We start from the raw sequence: 14,789 nt of genomic DNA, 5'->3' as shown, positions 1-14,789 counted from the left end.
CAAATAACTCGTAAACTATCGGTGCTAGCGACAAATTTTTATATGGAAATTGTAGATCTCGTCGTCCTCTACAAGAAAGGTCCTATGCAATTTTCTCGTAGATTCAACGGTTTGGGAGTTATTGGCCGAAAACGAAATTTTTTTCCAAAAGTTCGCCGTTTCGACGCTGAGATGGTCAAATTTTGTCAACATCAATAAAATGCCAAATAATCATACGTAACTCGTTAAATATCGAAATTAGAAGAAGAATGCACTATTTTTAATTATAGGAAATGCGTTTTTCTAAGGTACATAAACTTTTGGGATTGACTGTGTAGCCAATACATCCTTAATCACCTGTCCATTTACTACTATTATTCCTCTGTGTAAAACTGCGATTAGACCAAAAGAATGTTCGTTCGCCAAATTCAAGCGGGATAAACGTTCTCCGGCAAATTGTCAGTTGTCAAAAATGTCTCGAAAAGGGGGGGGAACGAGCATATGTTCGTTTGATCTAAATTCACCGTTGTACTTCTTCCAGAGAGAACTATTTCGTCTGGTTAAGAGTAAGTCGAAGGCGAGACTCGTTAAAAGTAAAAAACGAATGATTTTATACATTTTCACGCAGGACACGCGGTCTCTTGTAAAAGATATCTGTCGCGATGTTCGTCGTTGGAAGAACCAAAGGAGCCAATCCTCAAGACGGAGATACCAGGACCTCAATCGCGTACTTTATTTCAAGAGCTCAATGCGATACAAGTACGTTCGACGTCATTCTTTTATCGTTACAAACAGGATTCCACTGGCTCAGTAATAATATTCCGTGTTTGTTACCGCGTTTATCGCCAAGTACATTAGATACGTGTGTATGGGTCAATAACAATTTACTTCGATTTGCATACATTTTAGAGAAATTTATTTCATTACGGGGACCGGGAAAGAAATCCGGTTCCCTTGATACGTCAACGAGTAGTTCGCACTTACTTTTGAAAAACGAAACGCGTTGTGTCTTTGCAGCAAGCCGGTTCTGTGCAATTATTCGCGGATTACGAGAAGTCGGTAGGTAACTATTTGATGGACGCGGATGGGAACGCACTGCTCGACGTTTACATGCAAATTTCGTCGATACCTCTGGGCTACAATCATCCGGCTTTGCTGGAAGCCCTCATCGATCCAGCTAATCACGTAACGAATATTCTTCTTCTGTTTGTCACACAATTTAATGTGAAGTATCTGTTGTTCAAAAATTGATGAAAATTCTCTTACTCGTTTTTGAACAGAAAATTATAGTGAACAGGCCAGCATTGGGTGTCTTTCCGGGAAAAGACTGGCCACAGAAATTGAAACAAATTTTACTACAAAAAAATGTACGTGCAGCATGTAACGAGATATTAGAATATAATCTTTAGACAGAAATTTTTATAACAGCGTTATGCGTCCCTATTTTACAGGTAGCCCCGCCAGGATTAACGAACATCACGATGATGATGTGCGGCTCTTGTTCGAACGAGAATGCGTTCAAGAACATTTTTATCTGGTACGCTGGGAAACAGAGGAAAGGTGCCCCGTTTACGGAAGAGGAAATGGAAAGCTGCGTGATGAATCAGCCCCCTGGTGCGCCCAGATTTTCTATACTTTCATTTAAAGGTAATCGAAGCTTTTCGTTAAACGCGAAACTAATTGCCTCAAAGATTCGTGAGAATAATGATACACTGATAACAGGCTCGTTCCACGGACGAACACTGGGTTCCCTTTCAACGACGCATAGTAAATACATTCATAAGATAGATATACCAGCGTTCGACTGGCCCATTGCACCATTTCCCCTGTACAAATACCCATTGGAAGAGAACGTTTGTGAAAATGAGCAAGAAGACAAGCGATGTTTAGCCGAGGTACGAATAATTACTTTTCTCTTATGCGAGATTTTACTAACGACGGTGATTGATATTATTTTATTGCTAGGTAGAAGAATTGTTCGAGAAGTATAAAAATGAGAAAAAAAATCCGATCGCCGGAGTAATCGTTGAACCGATTCAAGCGGAAGGAGGAGACAACCATGCGTCACCGGAATTCTTTCAAGAATTACAGAGAATAACGAAAAAAGTAATGATTCCAAGGAGAGTGTATGAAATAGAGATTTGTCACGTTTAATTTATTTTCTAGCACGGAGCAGCGTTGTTGCTCGACGAAGTGCAAACGGGCTGCGGCCCTACGGGTAAGATGTGGTGCCACGAATACTTCAATTTAGAATCTCCACCGGACGTAATGACTTTTAGTAAAAAGATGCAAGTGGGGGGCTACTATCACACCGAACCTTTAAAGTATATACCGTAATTTGTGAAATTTGTAATTTGTCGGGATTTTTTTTAATTAAATGTGACTTTCAGGCCGCAGCAATCGTACCGCGTGTTCAATACTTGGCTCGGAGATCCCAGTAAAATAATACTGCTCGAAGCAGTGTTGAAAACGATACAGAAGGAGAAGCTTTTAGACAGAGTTGTGACTGTCGGTGATTACATGCTGAAACAATTGAAATGTTTGGAGAAGGAATTTTCTACACTGATCAACTCTTCTCGGGGACGCGGGACGTTCATCGCGTTCACCTGTTCCTCGACCGAACTGCGGGACGCGTTGATCAAGAAGCTCTTGAAGCAAGGTAACATCCGTTCGTTCTCGTAATCTTTTTTAAAACAATTTCAACGTATTTTATGGGAGCATTTTGTCAATCAGGGATTCAAATCGGTGGCTGTGGGTCTTCGTCTATAAGACTGAGACCAGCCCTGACGTTCACAGAAAAGCATGCGGACGTACTTTTCGACAGGCTTCGATGCGCTTTGAAACAATAAGTTTAAAGAAGATTAACGATCTATCAAATTACGTGCTGGAGCACAATCCTCGTGACTTCCAAAAATCAAGTCTTCCAGAAGAGATTATATATAATTTTTAGTATATTTATATATGTATAAGTAAAGAAATTCGTATGAAACCTATATACACGTATATTAATATCGGTGAAGTATTTTTTATAGCGATCTTAACGCGCCACGTAATACGCAATACTTGACGTATAAATATTATTTATATTTACGTAAAAAATCTGATAATGTCGTAGCATGTTTAGTAACATTTTTCAAAGACACGTCGTCATTAACACTCTGCCACAAACGTTTCGATTTATATATCTGTGTATATACGTACTCGTTTCATATTACGTTTTAATGTAACAAGTACTCCGAAGATAAGTGAAATTTAATATACAATCAATTTGTCTTCCGATAGAATGATTAAAAACAGAGAGATACCTCTTATATATTCGCCGTTCTGATTTCTCCATCCTCTTCATCGATTCGTACGTAGCTTTGATCTTTAATAAATTAATAACTATACATTTATTTTAACATCTTTTTTAAAATATCTCCGAAATGTTCGTACTCCTTCTGATGACTCTTCTGCACCATATAAGCTATCATTTTCATCTGCAACAGAGAATCTCACTTTACGTGTACCGTAAAATCGTATTTGCGTCGACTATATTTTTTTACTTGCCTTTACTTTCTGATCCACGGAACCATGTCGCTGTGTTAAATTCCACAAATTCACAGCCATGTGCGCCAATTGCGGATCGCGTAAGTCCGCTCTGATAACGAAACAATTGAAAAGCTCGAACGCGAGGGCCACTTGCTTCTCAAGCTGATCGGTGGATCCGAGATATTTTAAATGAGCCAGAATCTCTTCGACGATCTTCGAACTCATTTTGTTAACTTCGCTTATAAATTTCTGATCGGATCCGTACAATTTATCGTTCGAATCAACCTGGGCATGAAAGTTTACGATACACAATCGCAGTTTCTATTCATGCTTCTTGTAGTAGTACAGATTTCGTTTAAATTACCTTGTCAACCTGATACGGATAATTCTCTTGAACGATCGTGGATAACAAATCGAGTACACGCAAATATAAATAAGTTTTCATCGACGTATTCTCTTCGAAACATCTTTGAACGGCGTTGAGCAAACCCCTCATTAAATATAAAACACCATGCTCTGGACTGTCCTGTGAATTCGTGTTATTTAATTCACGGAAGAGTCGAGGGAAAACAATTATATTTTTACGTACCGGTACAACTAACAATGTTGATAAAAAGTTTGACAAATACGAAAGTAAATAAGGCTGTGAGCTCTTCTGTCTCCCGTCTATGTCTATCGTTTTCGGCATCTCTGGGACCAAACTCAACGCAGCCTTGAAACACGAGTCAGCTAACAAAACGTCTTTCGGTTAGTTAAATCGATCGTAATTCACAGCGAATCTCGTTGATGTTATTTTACCTTGACCTAAGCATTGATTCAGAAGTGCGACTTGGCCCGAGAGGAGATACAACTGAAGCCGGGTATGCACCAATGTCAACGATGGAATAGTAATGAAACAAAACGCTGCACAAGCACGCACGAACGCTGAAGTTCTTCTCGTGTGATGTCCACGAACGATCTTCCGAGTGTCAACTGATAATCTATTTACGCACTGAAGAACAGACGTTGATCATCGAATATAGTGCACAGTTAAAAACAGATCGATTACCTGGACGAGTTGTATATGGACGCTGTCGAGATTCGGAAAAGCCGCTCTAGCTTCGGCGTAAAAATTCAGCTGCTTCTCGAAATCGCGACCGTAATCAACGCGCTGTACTAAACTGCATATAAGCTGACCGATTTGTCGTTTCTCGTCCTCAACTGTGAGGGCACTGAAACACATTAACACACATATTACAGGAACGTAAAACAGAAGGGGTTGAGGTCTTGTAAAAGAAGAATTACCTAACTGAGTCGTGCATTATTCTAGCAATGAACATAAGAGCATTTATAGTAATCGGATCGGTGATGGGGCCGCTGGTTTGAGCGCTTAAACTTTCTATAAGAGTCTTGCAAACCTCGACTTTAATATTTTCCTTGTGAAACAAGTCTATTAAAGGTAAAAAGTTATCCTGAAAAAGTTTGGTGTCTATAATTTGAAAGGGCAGTTGAAAACGACGACGAGTGTGATTATTAAGTAGTTACCATGGTGAGTAGCGATTCGAAATCTTGTGTGTGGGATATCACTTTCTCGACGATGTTTTGCAACTGCGGATAGAAATGTTCGAAACTTTTGTTCGGGCCGAGTCGATCGATTATCTTCCCAAAGAACGTGTTCAGTTCGTTCACCTGCAATACTGGAACTAAGTTACGAACGAACGCGTTTTCGAACGGAAGCTTTTTCACTTACAGAGAAGTGAAGAGCAGTGAACTGAACCCAGACCTCCGCGCAGTGTATAAATTTGTTCGGATCTTTCACGTGCGTTATGTATTTCCACACCATGTTAAGAATTGGCGGACAGTCTTCTTTAGGCGGTGATTCCTGCATGAGACGTTCGCCTAAGCTTCGATACAAAAGATGCGCCGGGGAATCTAGAAGATGAACGTTCCACGAAATATATTCGAATTTCAAGCAATCGATCGTCGTAATTACCCTCTCCTTCTTCGATAGAACTTATCAGATTGACGAACTCCATCGCACGTACTGCGATGTACGAAGGTTTAAATGCTGTTAAAATGCTGTTCAGTAATATCGAACTAAAAAAGTAGATACATTTGAACGTTTCGCTCGATGATTGGAGTTAGATTTATGGTAAACATATAATTACTTGGTCGGTATATGTTTGCATCGGACTAATATCTGATCTAAAAAACTCTCAGAGCTTGTAGCTACCAATACTTGCAATATCCAATCCAAAGCTGGCGAGTAAAGATTTGTATTTAATAAGCATTGAGTGCGTTCTTCGTTATATATAAAGAGAAAATCGTAAAAGTTTTCTCTTACAAATTGAAAATCAGACGTTTTATTCAAAGCTAATCCCACACGACACAAATAACATCTTGCATACACAGCTATCAACGGATTTCCAATGCCTCTTATCATCCGCGATATGCGCAGCAAAGCTGCATTGAATTCGCTGAAAGTAAAATGGTCCCGACGACTATTAACATCACGTTTATGAAACGAAACTTACGAACGTGCACGTACGACAGTTATAATTTTACCTTGCCGTTAAGAAGCTGTAAGATTTTATTATTGCCATTTCTACATACAGACGAGGAATCAGTTCTCTTATCGATGCTATCTTATAAAACCAATTTCTGCACGTTTCCTTCGCGTTTTCAGGCACCATGTCGGGCGTAAAATTGTCAGGTAAACTCGTGGGTACTTTGCTTCCTGGCCTGAAAATTTAAATAAGTTCCATTTGACCAATTTCTAAAACCAAGACAATTCTGCGATACTAACTTGTAGTATTCAGCTTTGACTTTTAATCTCTCGTAAACGAGCTTTCCAAAAATATCTAAAATATCTGTGATGAGGACAAACTTGCTCGGATAAAAATCCTCAGTGACTGTGTCTCCTAATAGTTTGGCACACTGAAATAATTCCTCATTGATTCACTGCTATTCTTTAAACGCTATACGTAGAAATTATTATAGGTAAAAATGGAAACCTGAATTGCTATTTTAAGCGCTTTGACTCTTTGATCGGAATGCCACGCTGCAACGAGCTCGTTGTTTAATTGTTCGATTTTTGCGGTGTACTGTTGTTGGGACAAATCCATCACCGTCTTGACAGCCCCCTCCTCGAAATCATCTAACTGCTGGAGTCTCGTTTGTACTTTATCAGACACTCTACTGACTGATTGAATTGAAATGACTATAATAAATACACTTGTATAAGCTTATATTTTTACCGGCATTTAGCCAATGAAACGAAGTAAATACCTTTTTCACCGCCTGGGTAAGACTTCTTCACGAAAAAGAACATCTGTACTTTCTTCGATGTTGTGTACTTGTTTAATATCGCGGTACGTTTCGCGGACCACGGTTCTAACAATTCTTCAGCAGTGTCTGTACTTCTTTTACCACTGGTCACCACAGTCGAAGAGTAATCCCACTGTGTTACATTTTAAAAGACACGATATATATTTTGATATATAGCATGAACAAACGTGTAAAATGGAATTTTTAGAACCTCATCTGCAGCCATTTTAGACAGAGGATCTAATTCTTCCTTGGCAAATTGCGAAAGAGGGTCTGAGCCATCAAGGGATGAGTGGTTCAACAACGGGTCTATCAATGAATTCCCAGGTATTGGTGTATGAGTCGGAGTTGGTGTAGCAGTTGAACTGGTACTCGTACTTCTTAAAACATTACGTTTTGTTCCGGTTCGGCCATCGATTAACTGTTACATGAACAAAGTCACATCTGATAGTGGAATCCAAATAATAAAACGTTCTGTCAATTTAATATAGTTACCATAACAGTGACAGGTTTTAAGGGATGTTCTGTCACCTCCTCTAAAGATATATGTCGCACTGCATTATAATTCATAGGTTTCGCGATCCTACAAATTACAGGTGGAATTTTTAGAGAATTCCCAAGCACTAATCAATTGCAATGACAATAGCAGCATTGATTACGTACCAGTTTACTTCCGTCATTTTTTTAAATTCACACAAGCTATTTTAATAGAATCCAGTTGTAGAGTATAAAACGATTGACGGAGATCTTTCACAGACAATATCGACAATACTGTTCAAGTCATCAGATCACAATATACCTAATTAACCTAATACTGACATACTGTGACAGCATTTTGAACGTGATTTTAAACATGCATCACCGAGGAAATGCTAGTAAAGAGTAGCAGTACCCGTGGGCCGTGTAGTATATGAATAGTATCAGATAGTACCTGATATTACCGTGCAATAGAAGAATGTATCTCTGGTAATATACTCTCTGACACCATCTACCTACCAAAACGACCATATATACACAGCCGAAAACAAAGAGTTTCTCTCTGCCGAAAGTTGATAAATGATAGCGTGCATACCATGATGATTGATACTATTAGGTTATCAGAAGTGTCAGTGTCAGAGTCAGTGGTGTGGTACCTACCAATTGAACGGACTCTGGAGATTGTAATAAGGGTATCATTATTTAATCATGTCAATATGTAAACTCCCTCCAGTGGCCTTGCAGGAAAGTCCAGTGAACGAGGTTCAGTCGCGAATCACATGCCGAAAGCGTTATTGACGAAAAAAATCCTACTTTGCAAAGCAAGACACTTGCAGGTTATGCACAGCAGTTTATCTGTCAAACATCTCACAAAATGGAGAAATATATGCATTTATGGAGGGGCGTCGATAAATTGTCGTACACGTTCGATGACAAACCGAACGGCATCATTTGCAAACTGGTCACAATTAAAAATTACATTTTTTTAACGACTACTACTAACAATTTGTACCACGGTGAGGCGTCACTTTTGGAGGACAGTTTACCAATGTTGGTCTTCAAAAGAGCTCCATTCGATGTAATTGACATAGCATCCAGCTCGGATTATTTGTTTATTGTAGATAGCAATGGTCATGTATTGAAAGTAAATCCTCAGGATATGAGTATAGTGGACACAATAATTCTAAGGGAAGAAATTAAATGTTGTAGTCATGGGTACGTCTAAAAGATTGTCCTTATAGTCTTATGTTTACAGATCATTAAAGTAATCAATTTTCTATAGATGTAAACAGGAAAATGAAATTGTCAAGGTAAAATCAATAGCTGTTAGCGATCAAGCGGCATTGTTTGTAACAGAGAGTGGACAACTTTGGGCTAGTGGGAATCAGTCGCAAATTGACATCAACAGTTCAGAGCCTAAGAAAGTGAAATTTTTTGAAGGCAGGACCGTGTCTGCTATAGCGTGCGGCTCGAATTTTAATGTAGTCGCTGCGAGAAAAATAACAAAAACATTAAAAGACGATACTGACAGCGAAAACGAATTGGAGGAAGAGGTGTTTGTTAACTCGTGCCCTCAGTGTCTCAATTCTGTATTGCTGAGTCCTACAAGCATAACTTCCTCGGATACTTGCCCCACTGGTCTACATGGACAACAATTTAGCGATGGGCATTCGACTAATTCTAACAGTGCTTTATCCCTCGTGAGTAAGGAGCAAGACGGTACTTCAGTTCCAGAAGGTAGTAAAAAAGAACAAGTTTCCGATATAATAGAAAATGGAGAACTGTCTTCTAATAATGCCGCAGATTCTGAGAAGGAAGAAAAGAGGAATGTTATTTTTATAAACACAGAAGCTGCGAGACAGTTCTTAACCAGACAGTTATCTTGGGTCTCGTCTTACGGGAATGTTAAGGAAGACATACCTTTGGAGAATGTCTCGAACGTAGCTAATTTAGTATACAAAGGAATAAAGAACGTGGGTGGTAAAGTTGTTACATTGTCCAGGCACATGAGTGGAAGTTCGGATATGAACGAATTCAAAGACGACAGTAACGAGAATCTAGAAATCCTAGGCGAAGAATATGCTAAACCTACGAGTTTAGCATTGAGCCTGCGATCTGAAGATTTCCCTTTATCGTCGAGTACCGGCTCGTCGGAGCATGAATTATCTCAGCAAGGTTTAAATGACAAAATTAACGCATTAATTCGTGCCGGTAATAATATCCTATCTACTGAACTTTGGACGTGGGGCGACGTACAATATGGGCAATTAGGAACAGGAGATATTATTAAACGTCCGCGACCTGTATTAGTGGCGAAACTTAGTAATATTGGGCTCAGAAAAATTTCATGCGGTGAATTCCACATGCTTGCTTTGACGTTAGATGGAAGAGTTTTTGCCTGGGGGAGGAATGATCATAAACAGGTGACGCTGGAGGACACTGGATATCAAAGTGCTCCTCAATTAATCACTACGAAATTGTTTCAAAACGAGAGAGCCAAAGATGTAGCAGCTGGCAGTTTGCATAGTTTAATTATGATGCATCATGGTTTATACTTTATTGGACAGACGAGGTAAACAATTTAAATAAGAAAAATACAAGTATGTAAATCGAAAGTCTGTTTAACAAGTATTATTGTTTTAGTAAAACTGGTGAAATGTTCCATCTCGATACTGAGACAGGTAACGAGCATAGTCCTCAGCAAATCTTTAGTTCTGGAGAATACAGTTGTTGTTCTGTAATAAACGAAGCTGAAATCAACATTTCTGATGACTTGGTGTGCGATCAAACTTTCCTGGAGGAGATGTTGATTATTTATCAAAATTTAATCAAGCCGTTGCAAAAGAAAGGAGGCGCTATGCAAGCATCGAACGTTTATGAAACATTGTGCAGATGTTATACGGAATTATTAAGTTTCAGTGCGTTGAATATTATCAGTTTGTGGGACTACTTTAATCATATTAGTCAAGCATACGAAGTAACGTTCATTGCTAACGTCGAAGAGTACATCCATGTCTACAAGAATTACTTGAACGCAGTCTGCGATGTAATGTCATTGAGTGGATTCGTGTACATTGCAAAGATCATTGAAGTGCCACAAGTAATAACGAATTTATTTATAGATAAATTAAAGAGTAACGAAATTAAAAAAAGTGCTGACGAAATTGTTATTTCTATGGCATTGCAATATCCATTACATAAACTAAACAGGTAATAATGTCAATTCTTCCAAGATTTATTTCTCGAGTAAAAACAATAAATATTTCATTGTAGGCATAAAAAGATGGCTTTAAATTTAATGAAAAATAATGGTACAAAGATGGGTATAGAACAATTGCAAGAGGCTTTAATTAGATGGGAGCAGATATGTGATGACCAAGAGAAGAAGCAGAAGGAAGCAGAGGCGACTAAATTGTTTTGGGAAAATTCCGGGAAACTGGGAGAATCGCTAAAATCGCCAGACAGGAGACTTATTAGGGAATCACGAACTCATCCTCTATCAGTACTTAATTCTGGTAGATTTTCTAGCCATTGGTTTGTTTTGTTAACTGACGTATTTATTCACGTTACTGGCACTTCCCATACAGTCCACCCGCTTCGAACTCTGTGGATAAAACTCTTGCCAGATTCTGAAACAGTACAAGTACGTCAAATGAAATAATAAACATTTATCAATAGATATGACATTTATTAATGCACTGGAAATGTATATTTGTATGCTTTTATTTCAGAACGCTATATCAGTGATAACTCCGGAAGATTCATTTGTATTATACACTCCAACACCTTCGGAGCGCAATGAGTGGCTTCATGCTTTACAGAATGCTATAAAATGTAGCTTATCGAGATTTATAGGAAACATACCTCCAATAGTACGTTCTAGCTCATACTTTTTCACAAAGCACAGTGTTTTCAAAGATGCAAAGTATACTGGTTCGTAAGTTGTTAACATCAATATTTTAGACGATATTATTTATTGACACTTATATTTCGCTGAACAAACGAAAGAGATTCAATATCGAAATTTTGTAGACAAAAAGGAGTAATACTTTTTCTTTGAAATAGGACGATGGTCAGAAGGTAAACCGCACGGTTCAGGGAGATTGGAATGGTCCGACGGTCGTAAATACGTGGGACAGTTTCACAAGGGTGTTGTTCATGGCGCCGGTAAAATGGAAAATCCTTGTCAAGGTGTATATGAAGGGCAGTGGAAGGACGGCCAACAAAATGGATACGGGACAATGAAGTTCGTTTTGAGAACTCGATATCTGAATTATATGCAATATACATACGAAGTGTAAAGTAAAACGTTAATTGTCCTAGGTACAATAACGGAGACTTCTATGAGGGCTATTTCAAAGACGGGTTGCCGCACGGGCATGGAGTTAAAAAAGAGGGTCACTTTATGGCCTCTGTAGCCTCCGTTTATATTGGAGAGTGGGCTGCAGGTGTCAAACAGGGATACGGAATTATGGATGACATTATGACGGGTATTTAGAGTTTACAGTACAATTAAAATTATCACATCTTACGTTTATTGTAATAGATATCTCTATTGCTTCAGGTGAAAAGTATTTGGGATCTTGGAACAACGGTATGAAACACGGTTGTGGGTTAATAGTGACTTTAGACGGGATTTACTATGAAGGTGTTTTTATGCAGGATGTTTTAACGGTAGATAATTACAACATCTATTCTTTATGTGGGCGAATTGAGGAATTAATGTGAATTATTTCGTTGATTCAAGGGTCATGGAGTTATGATATTTGAAGATGGTACTCACTACGAGGGTGAATTTAAATCTGCTGGTATCTTTTATGGGAAGGGCACGTTAACATTTACGAGTGGCGATCGATTAGAAGGGAATATGAATGGTGCTTGGAACGAAGGAGTGAAAGTAATCGCAACATTGCACATGAACAAAACTAGCGGAAATGTACAAGCTAACACAAAGCCAACGTAGGTGATTGATTAATTAACTCCTTGAGCTATTAAATACACCTGTTTTTCTTTTAATCCAGGTCTTTTGGCAAGTTATGCGTGTCACCAGATCAAAAATGGAAAGCTATATTTAGGCACTGCTATCAACAACTGGGTGTACCTGAACCAGGCTCAAAAACTACTAGCATGACTGACAAATCTGCGGAAACGCAACGCGTTTGGCAAAACATTGCTAGCATAATAACTAAGTCCCATCAAAGAGCTTTGCAACGAAGAAAACTTTCATCGACTACTTCTAATAAGGAAAAAACTAACGAAGTGACTGATCAATTAGATAAAATCCTCTCTTTTGGTAACAAGCTCTCCGTTCAAAATTATAGCGAAATTCATAAATATTTAGTTAATGCGTTCGATAGCCCGCACCATCCGTTAGGATCTCTCTTAACAGAAGTGGCTGCTGTCTATACAGCTACTTATGGTGGCGTAAGGGTTCACCCTTTGTTACTCAGTCACGCTGTATCTGAGCTTCATAGCATTACGTCTAGAATATACGAAATAGTTATCTTATTGTTCCCAATATTGCCACGAGGAGGGAAAGAATATGTGTTGGAAGCTGAAAACGAAGAGGAAGAGGTGTACGTATTCTAAATAATTTATAATTATTTAGATGTCGCAGAGAATTATGATTTTTCTAATCTCGATTTGTTGTGGTAGTCAAGTTATAAGCGCTGCAGCAATACTTCATCCAATATTATTGCCTCGGGTGCATTCAGCGCTTTTTGTATTATACGCTTTGCATAATAAAAAAGAGGATGATGCCTATTGGGAACGATTGATGAAATGGAACAAACAACCTGATGTAACGCTAATGGCTTTCTTGGACATCGATCAGTCAGTATTCAGAAGAAATAATAATCATTAATTGTCTTTTCTAACTAATTGCGTTACAGGAAATTTTGGAAGAATGCAAACGTATTAAGTTTAAGTGAAAATGGAATACAGAGCGAACCTCATTTTAGCGAGGCAATAGAAACGTTACAACAATTGAAGACTACCTTCTCGCCGTTAGAAAAATTATTAGTCGTTAGAAACACGTTCGAGCAAATGACGCAAGTAAGTTGATTTTGCATAAAGTATAAACAATTAAAACAAAGCACATCTTGTATATTTATTACATTATACACATATTACTTTTATAATAGGCAGTTCAAAAGCAGTTGGGTACCACGTATCTGTGGACAATGGACGAATTGTTTCCTGTTTTCTGTTTCGTTGTCGTACGCGCCAGTGTGTTGCAACTAGGTAGCGAAATACATTTTATAGAAGATTTCATGGAACCGTACTTGCAAAATGGAGAGCTCGGAATTATGTTCACCACACTTAAGGTAAACAATTTTTGTTGAGGATGTTAGAAAGTTTAATCAGTGTTTTTATACTTTCAGGCCTGTTACTATCAAATATTGCAAGAAAAAATTAACGTCGGTGACTGAATACTAAAAAGGCCATAGCTTTCATAAATATATGGGACGATCCACTAATATGTTATAATAGATTGTTGACAGAACTAATTAATTAAACGGTATGCACAAAGACAGTACCTCAACGGCATTTAATATGCAGTGATGTAATTGCATGAAACGTTAGACATTGTTATATGAATCGTGACTGTTAAAAGTGATCAAGTGTATTGATTATATTTAATACATGTTAAAATTATAATGTTATATATAACATATTAATATATCACGTCTTAATGTAATTAATGAAAATTACATATATACATATATATTGTATACATATCAAATTCTATAAAATATCAGTGTACAGTGTATATAGATTAACGTGAATACGAATTTGTCTCCGTGTAATATGAAAGAAAATTTAACATCAACATTTTATTGATATATTGCTCTTGCACTTTCAAATTTTAGACTTCCAAATATCAATTGTTTGTGTTCAATTTTAACGAGTATTTATTTGCTATTGTTGTAAAATTACGAGTTGGAAGAACAAAATAAAATGATTTTTCGCATTTGTACATACATCATAATATAATATTTTATCTGTTCTTTGTACCATCTAACTGCCAAAGTATTACATAATTAATATATTGTACTGTAACAGTATTTATTTATTCTGTTCAATTATTGCATTGTATGTTGTTTGCATAATCCTAGATATTTAAGCTTGATTTTGTAAGATATTCTTATCAAACCTTGCTGCGGGTGCTGACGAAAAAACATAAAAACGGAAGTGAACATGAAATGGAATAATAACAATTAATTGTATGTTGAATGATGTATTCTTTAATGTGTATTGATGAATAAGAGATTCTTCTTCAATAAAACAAGTGAACAAATTACTTGATACTGGATTTCATCCTGTGTAACTAATTTAAAAGATTCCCGAGTCCAGTTGAGCAACTTACGCATTCATTTTGAGCAAGGCGTCCCGTTCGGTTGAAAAACACAGAAAGATGTATAATTTTNGTGCCGATCACAATTTCTTGAACACGACCGATTTTTAGTTTTAGCTGAACGATTTAACAAAGATAG

General features: G+C 37.7%; 3 protein-coding genes across 8 annotated transcripts in view; 2 read left to right on the top strand and 1 right to left on the bottom strand.

The window, feature by feature from the left end:
• The window catches only part of Gabat (4-aminobutyrate aminotransferase), a 5,706-nt gene extending 2,416 nt beyond the window's left edge, over positions 1 to 3,290 (top strand). Inside the window, exons 2-10 of the mRNA XM_018037727.2 lie at positions 608 to 738; positions 997 to 1,164; positions 1,260 to 1,346; positions 1,431 to 1,626; positions 1,702 to 1,874; positions 1,945 to 2,085; positions 2,146 to 2,303; positions 2,370 to 2,638; positions 2,713 to 3,290. Of these exons, the coding sequence (XP_017893216.1) occupies positions 608 to 738; positions 997 to 1,164; positions 1,260 to 1,346; positions 1,431 to 1,626; positions 1,702 to 1,874; positions 1,945 to 2,085; positions 2,146 to 2,303; positions 2,370 to 2,638; positions 2,713 to 2,828 (1,439 nt within the window). The 3' untranslated portion in view covers positions 2,829 to 3,290. The remainder of the gene's footprint in view (positions 1 to 607; positions 739 to 996; positions 1,165 to 1,259; positions 1,347 to 1,430; positions 1,627 to 1,701; positions 1,875 to 1,944; positions 2,086 to 2,145; positions 2,304 to 2,369; positions 2,639 to 2,712) is intronic.
• A 42-nt stretch (positions 3,291 to 3,332) lies between these two features.
• On the bottom strand, positions 3,333 to 8,044 carry LOC108632879 (UPF0505 protein C16orf62 homolog). 4 transcript variants are annotated; one of them, XM_018037725.2, is made up of 19 exons: positions 7,954 to 8,044; positions 7,480 to 7,563; positions 7,312 to 7,399; positions 7,028 to 7,237; positions 6,778 to 6,949; positions 6,504 to 6,709; positions 6,296 to 6,426; positions 6,055 to 6,231; positions 5,658 to 5,966; positions 5,483 to 5,586; positions 5,240 to 5,421; positions 5,035 to 5,178; positions 4,795 to 4,961; positions 4,559 to 4,721; positions 4,309 to 4,501; positions 4,100 to 4,239; positions 3,875 to 4,036; positions 3,529 to 3,795; positions 3,333 to 3,458 (listed from the first exon to the last, which is right to left on the bottom strand). In XM_018037725.2, the coding sequence occupies exons 2-19, from the start codon at positions 7,494 to 7,496 to the stop codon at positions 3,372 to 3,374; spliced, it is 2,919 nt and encodes a 972-aa protein (XP_017893214.1). In that variant the 5' UTR covers positions 7,497 to 7,563; positions 7,954 to 8,044; the 3' UTR covers positions 3,333 to 3,371. The 4 variants fall into 4 exon arrangements, with proteins under 4 accessions (XP_017893214.1, XP_026666627.1, XP_026666628.1 ...); XM_026810826.1 differs by lacking the exon at positions 7,954 to 8,044 and having other exon boundaries at positions 7,480 to 7,755; XM_026810827.1 differs by lacking the exon at positions 7,954 to 8,044 and having other exon boundaries at positions 6,504 to 6,691; positions 7,480 to 7,755.
• On the top strand, positions 8,041 to 14,596 carry Als2 (Amyotrophic lateral sclerosis 2). Of its 3 annotated transcripts, none has more exons than XM_018037722.2 (15): positions 8,041 to 8,508; positions 8,576 to 9,030; positions 9,097 to 9,865; positions 9,937 to 10,503; positions 10,567 to 10,936; positions 11,025 to 11,226; positions 11,359 to 11,539; positions 11,617 to 11,783; positions 11,858 to 11,967; positions 12,041 to 12,252; positions 12,315 to 12,869; positions 12,949 to 13,125; positions 13,185 to 13,347; positions 13,437 to 13,619; positions 13,677 to 14,596. In XM_018037722.2, exons 1-15 carry the CDS (start codon positions 8,168 to 8,170, stop codon positions 13,722 to 13,724), a joined length of 4,500 nt encoding a protein of 1,499 aa, XP_017893211.1. In that variant the 5' UTR covers positions 8,041 to 8,167; the 3' UTR covers positions 13,725 to 14,596. The 3 variants fall into 3 exon arrangements, with proteins under 3 accessions (XP_017893211.1, XP_026666614.1, XP_017893210.1); XM_026810813.1 differs by having other exon boundaries at positions 8,576 to 9,865; positions 10,567 to 10,808; positions 10,881 to 10,936; XM_018037721.2 differs by having other exon boundaries at positions 8,576 to 9,865.
• Positions 14,597 to 14,789: the final 193 nt, after the last annotated feature.

This window comes from Ceratina calcarata, unplaced genomic scaffold (genome assembly GCF_001652005.2).
Source record: "Ceratina calcarata isolate Rehan_Ccalc_2016 unplaced genomic scaffold, ASM165200v1 scaffold178.2, whole genome shotgun sequence".
Taxonomy (NCBI): domain Eukaryota; kingdom Metazoa; phylum Arthropoda; class Insecta; order Hymenoptera; family Apidae; genus Ceratina; species Ceratina calcarata.
The sequence above is the reverse complement of the archived record's forward strand: the minus strand, read 5'-3'. Positions and strand labels throughout refer to the sequence as shown.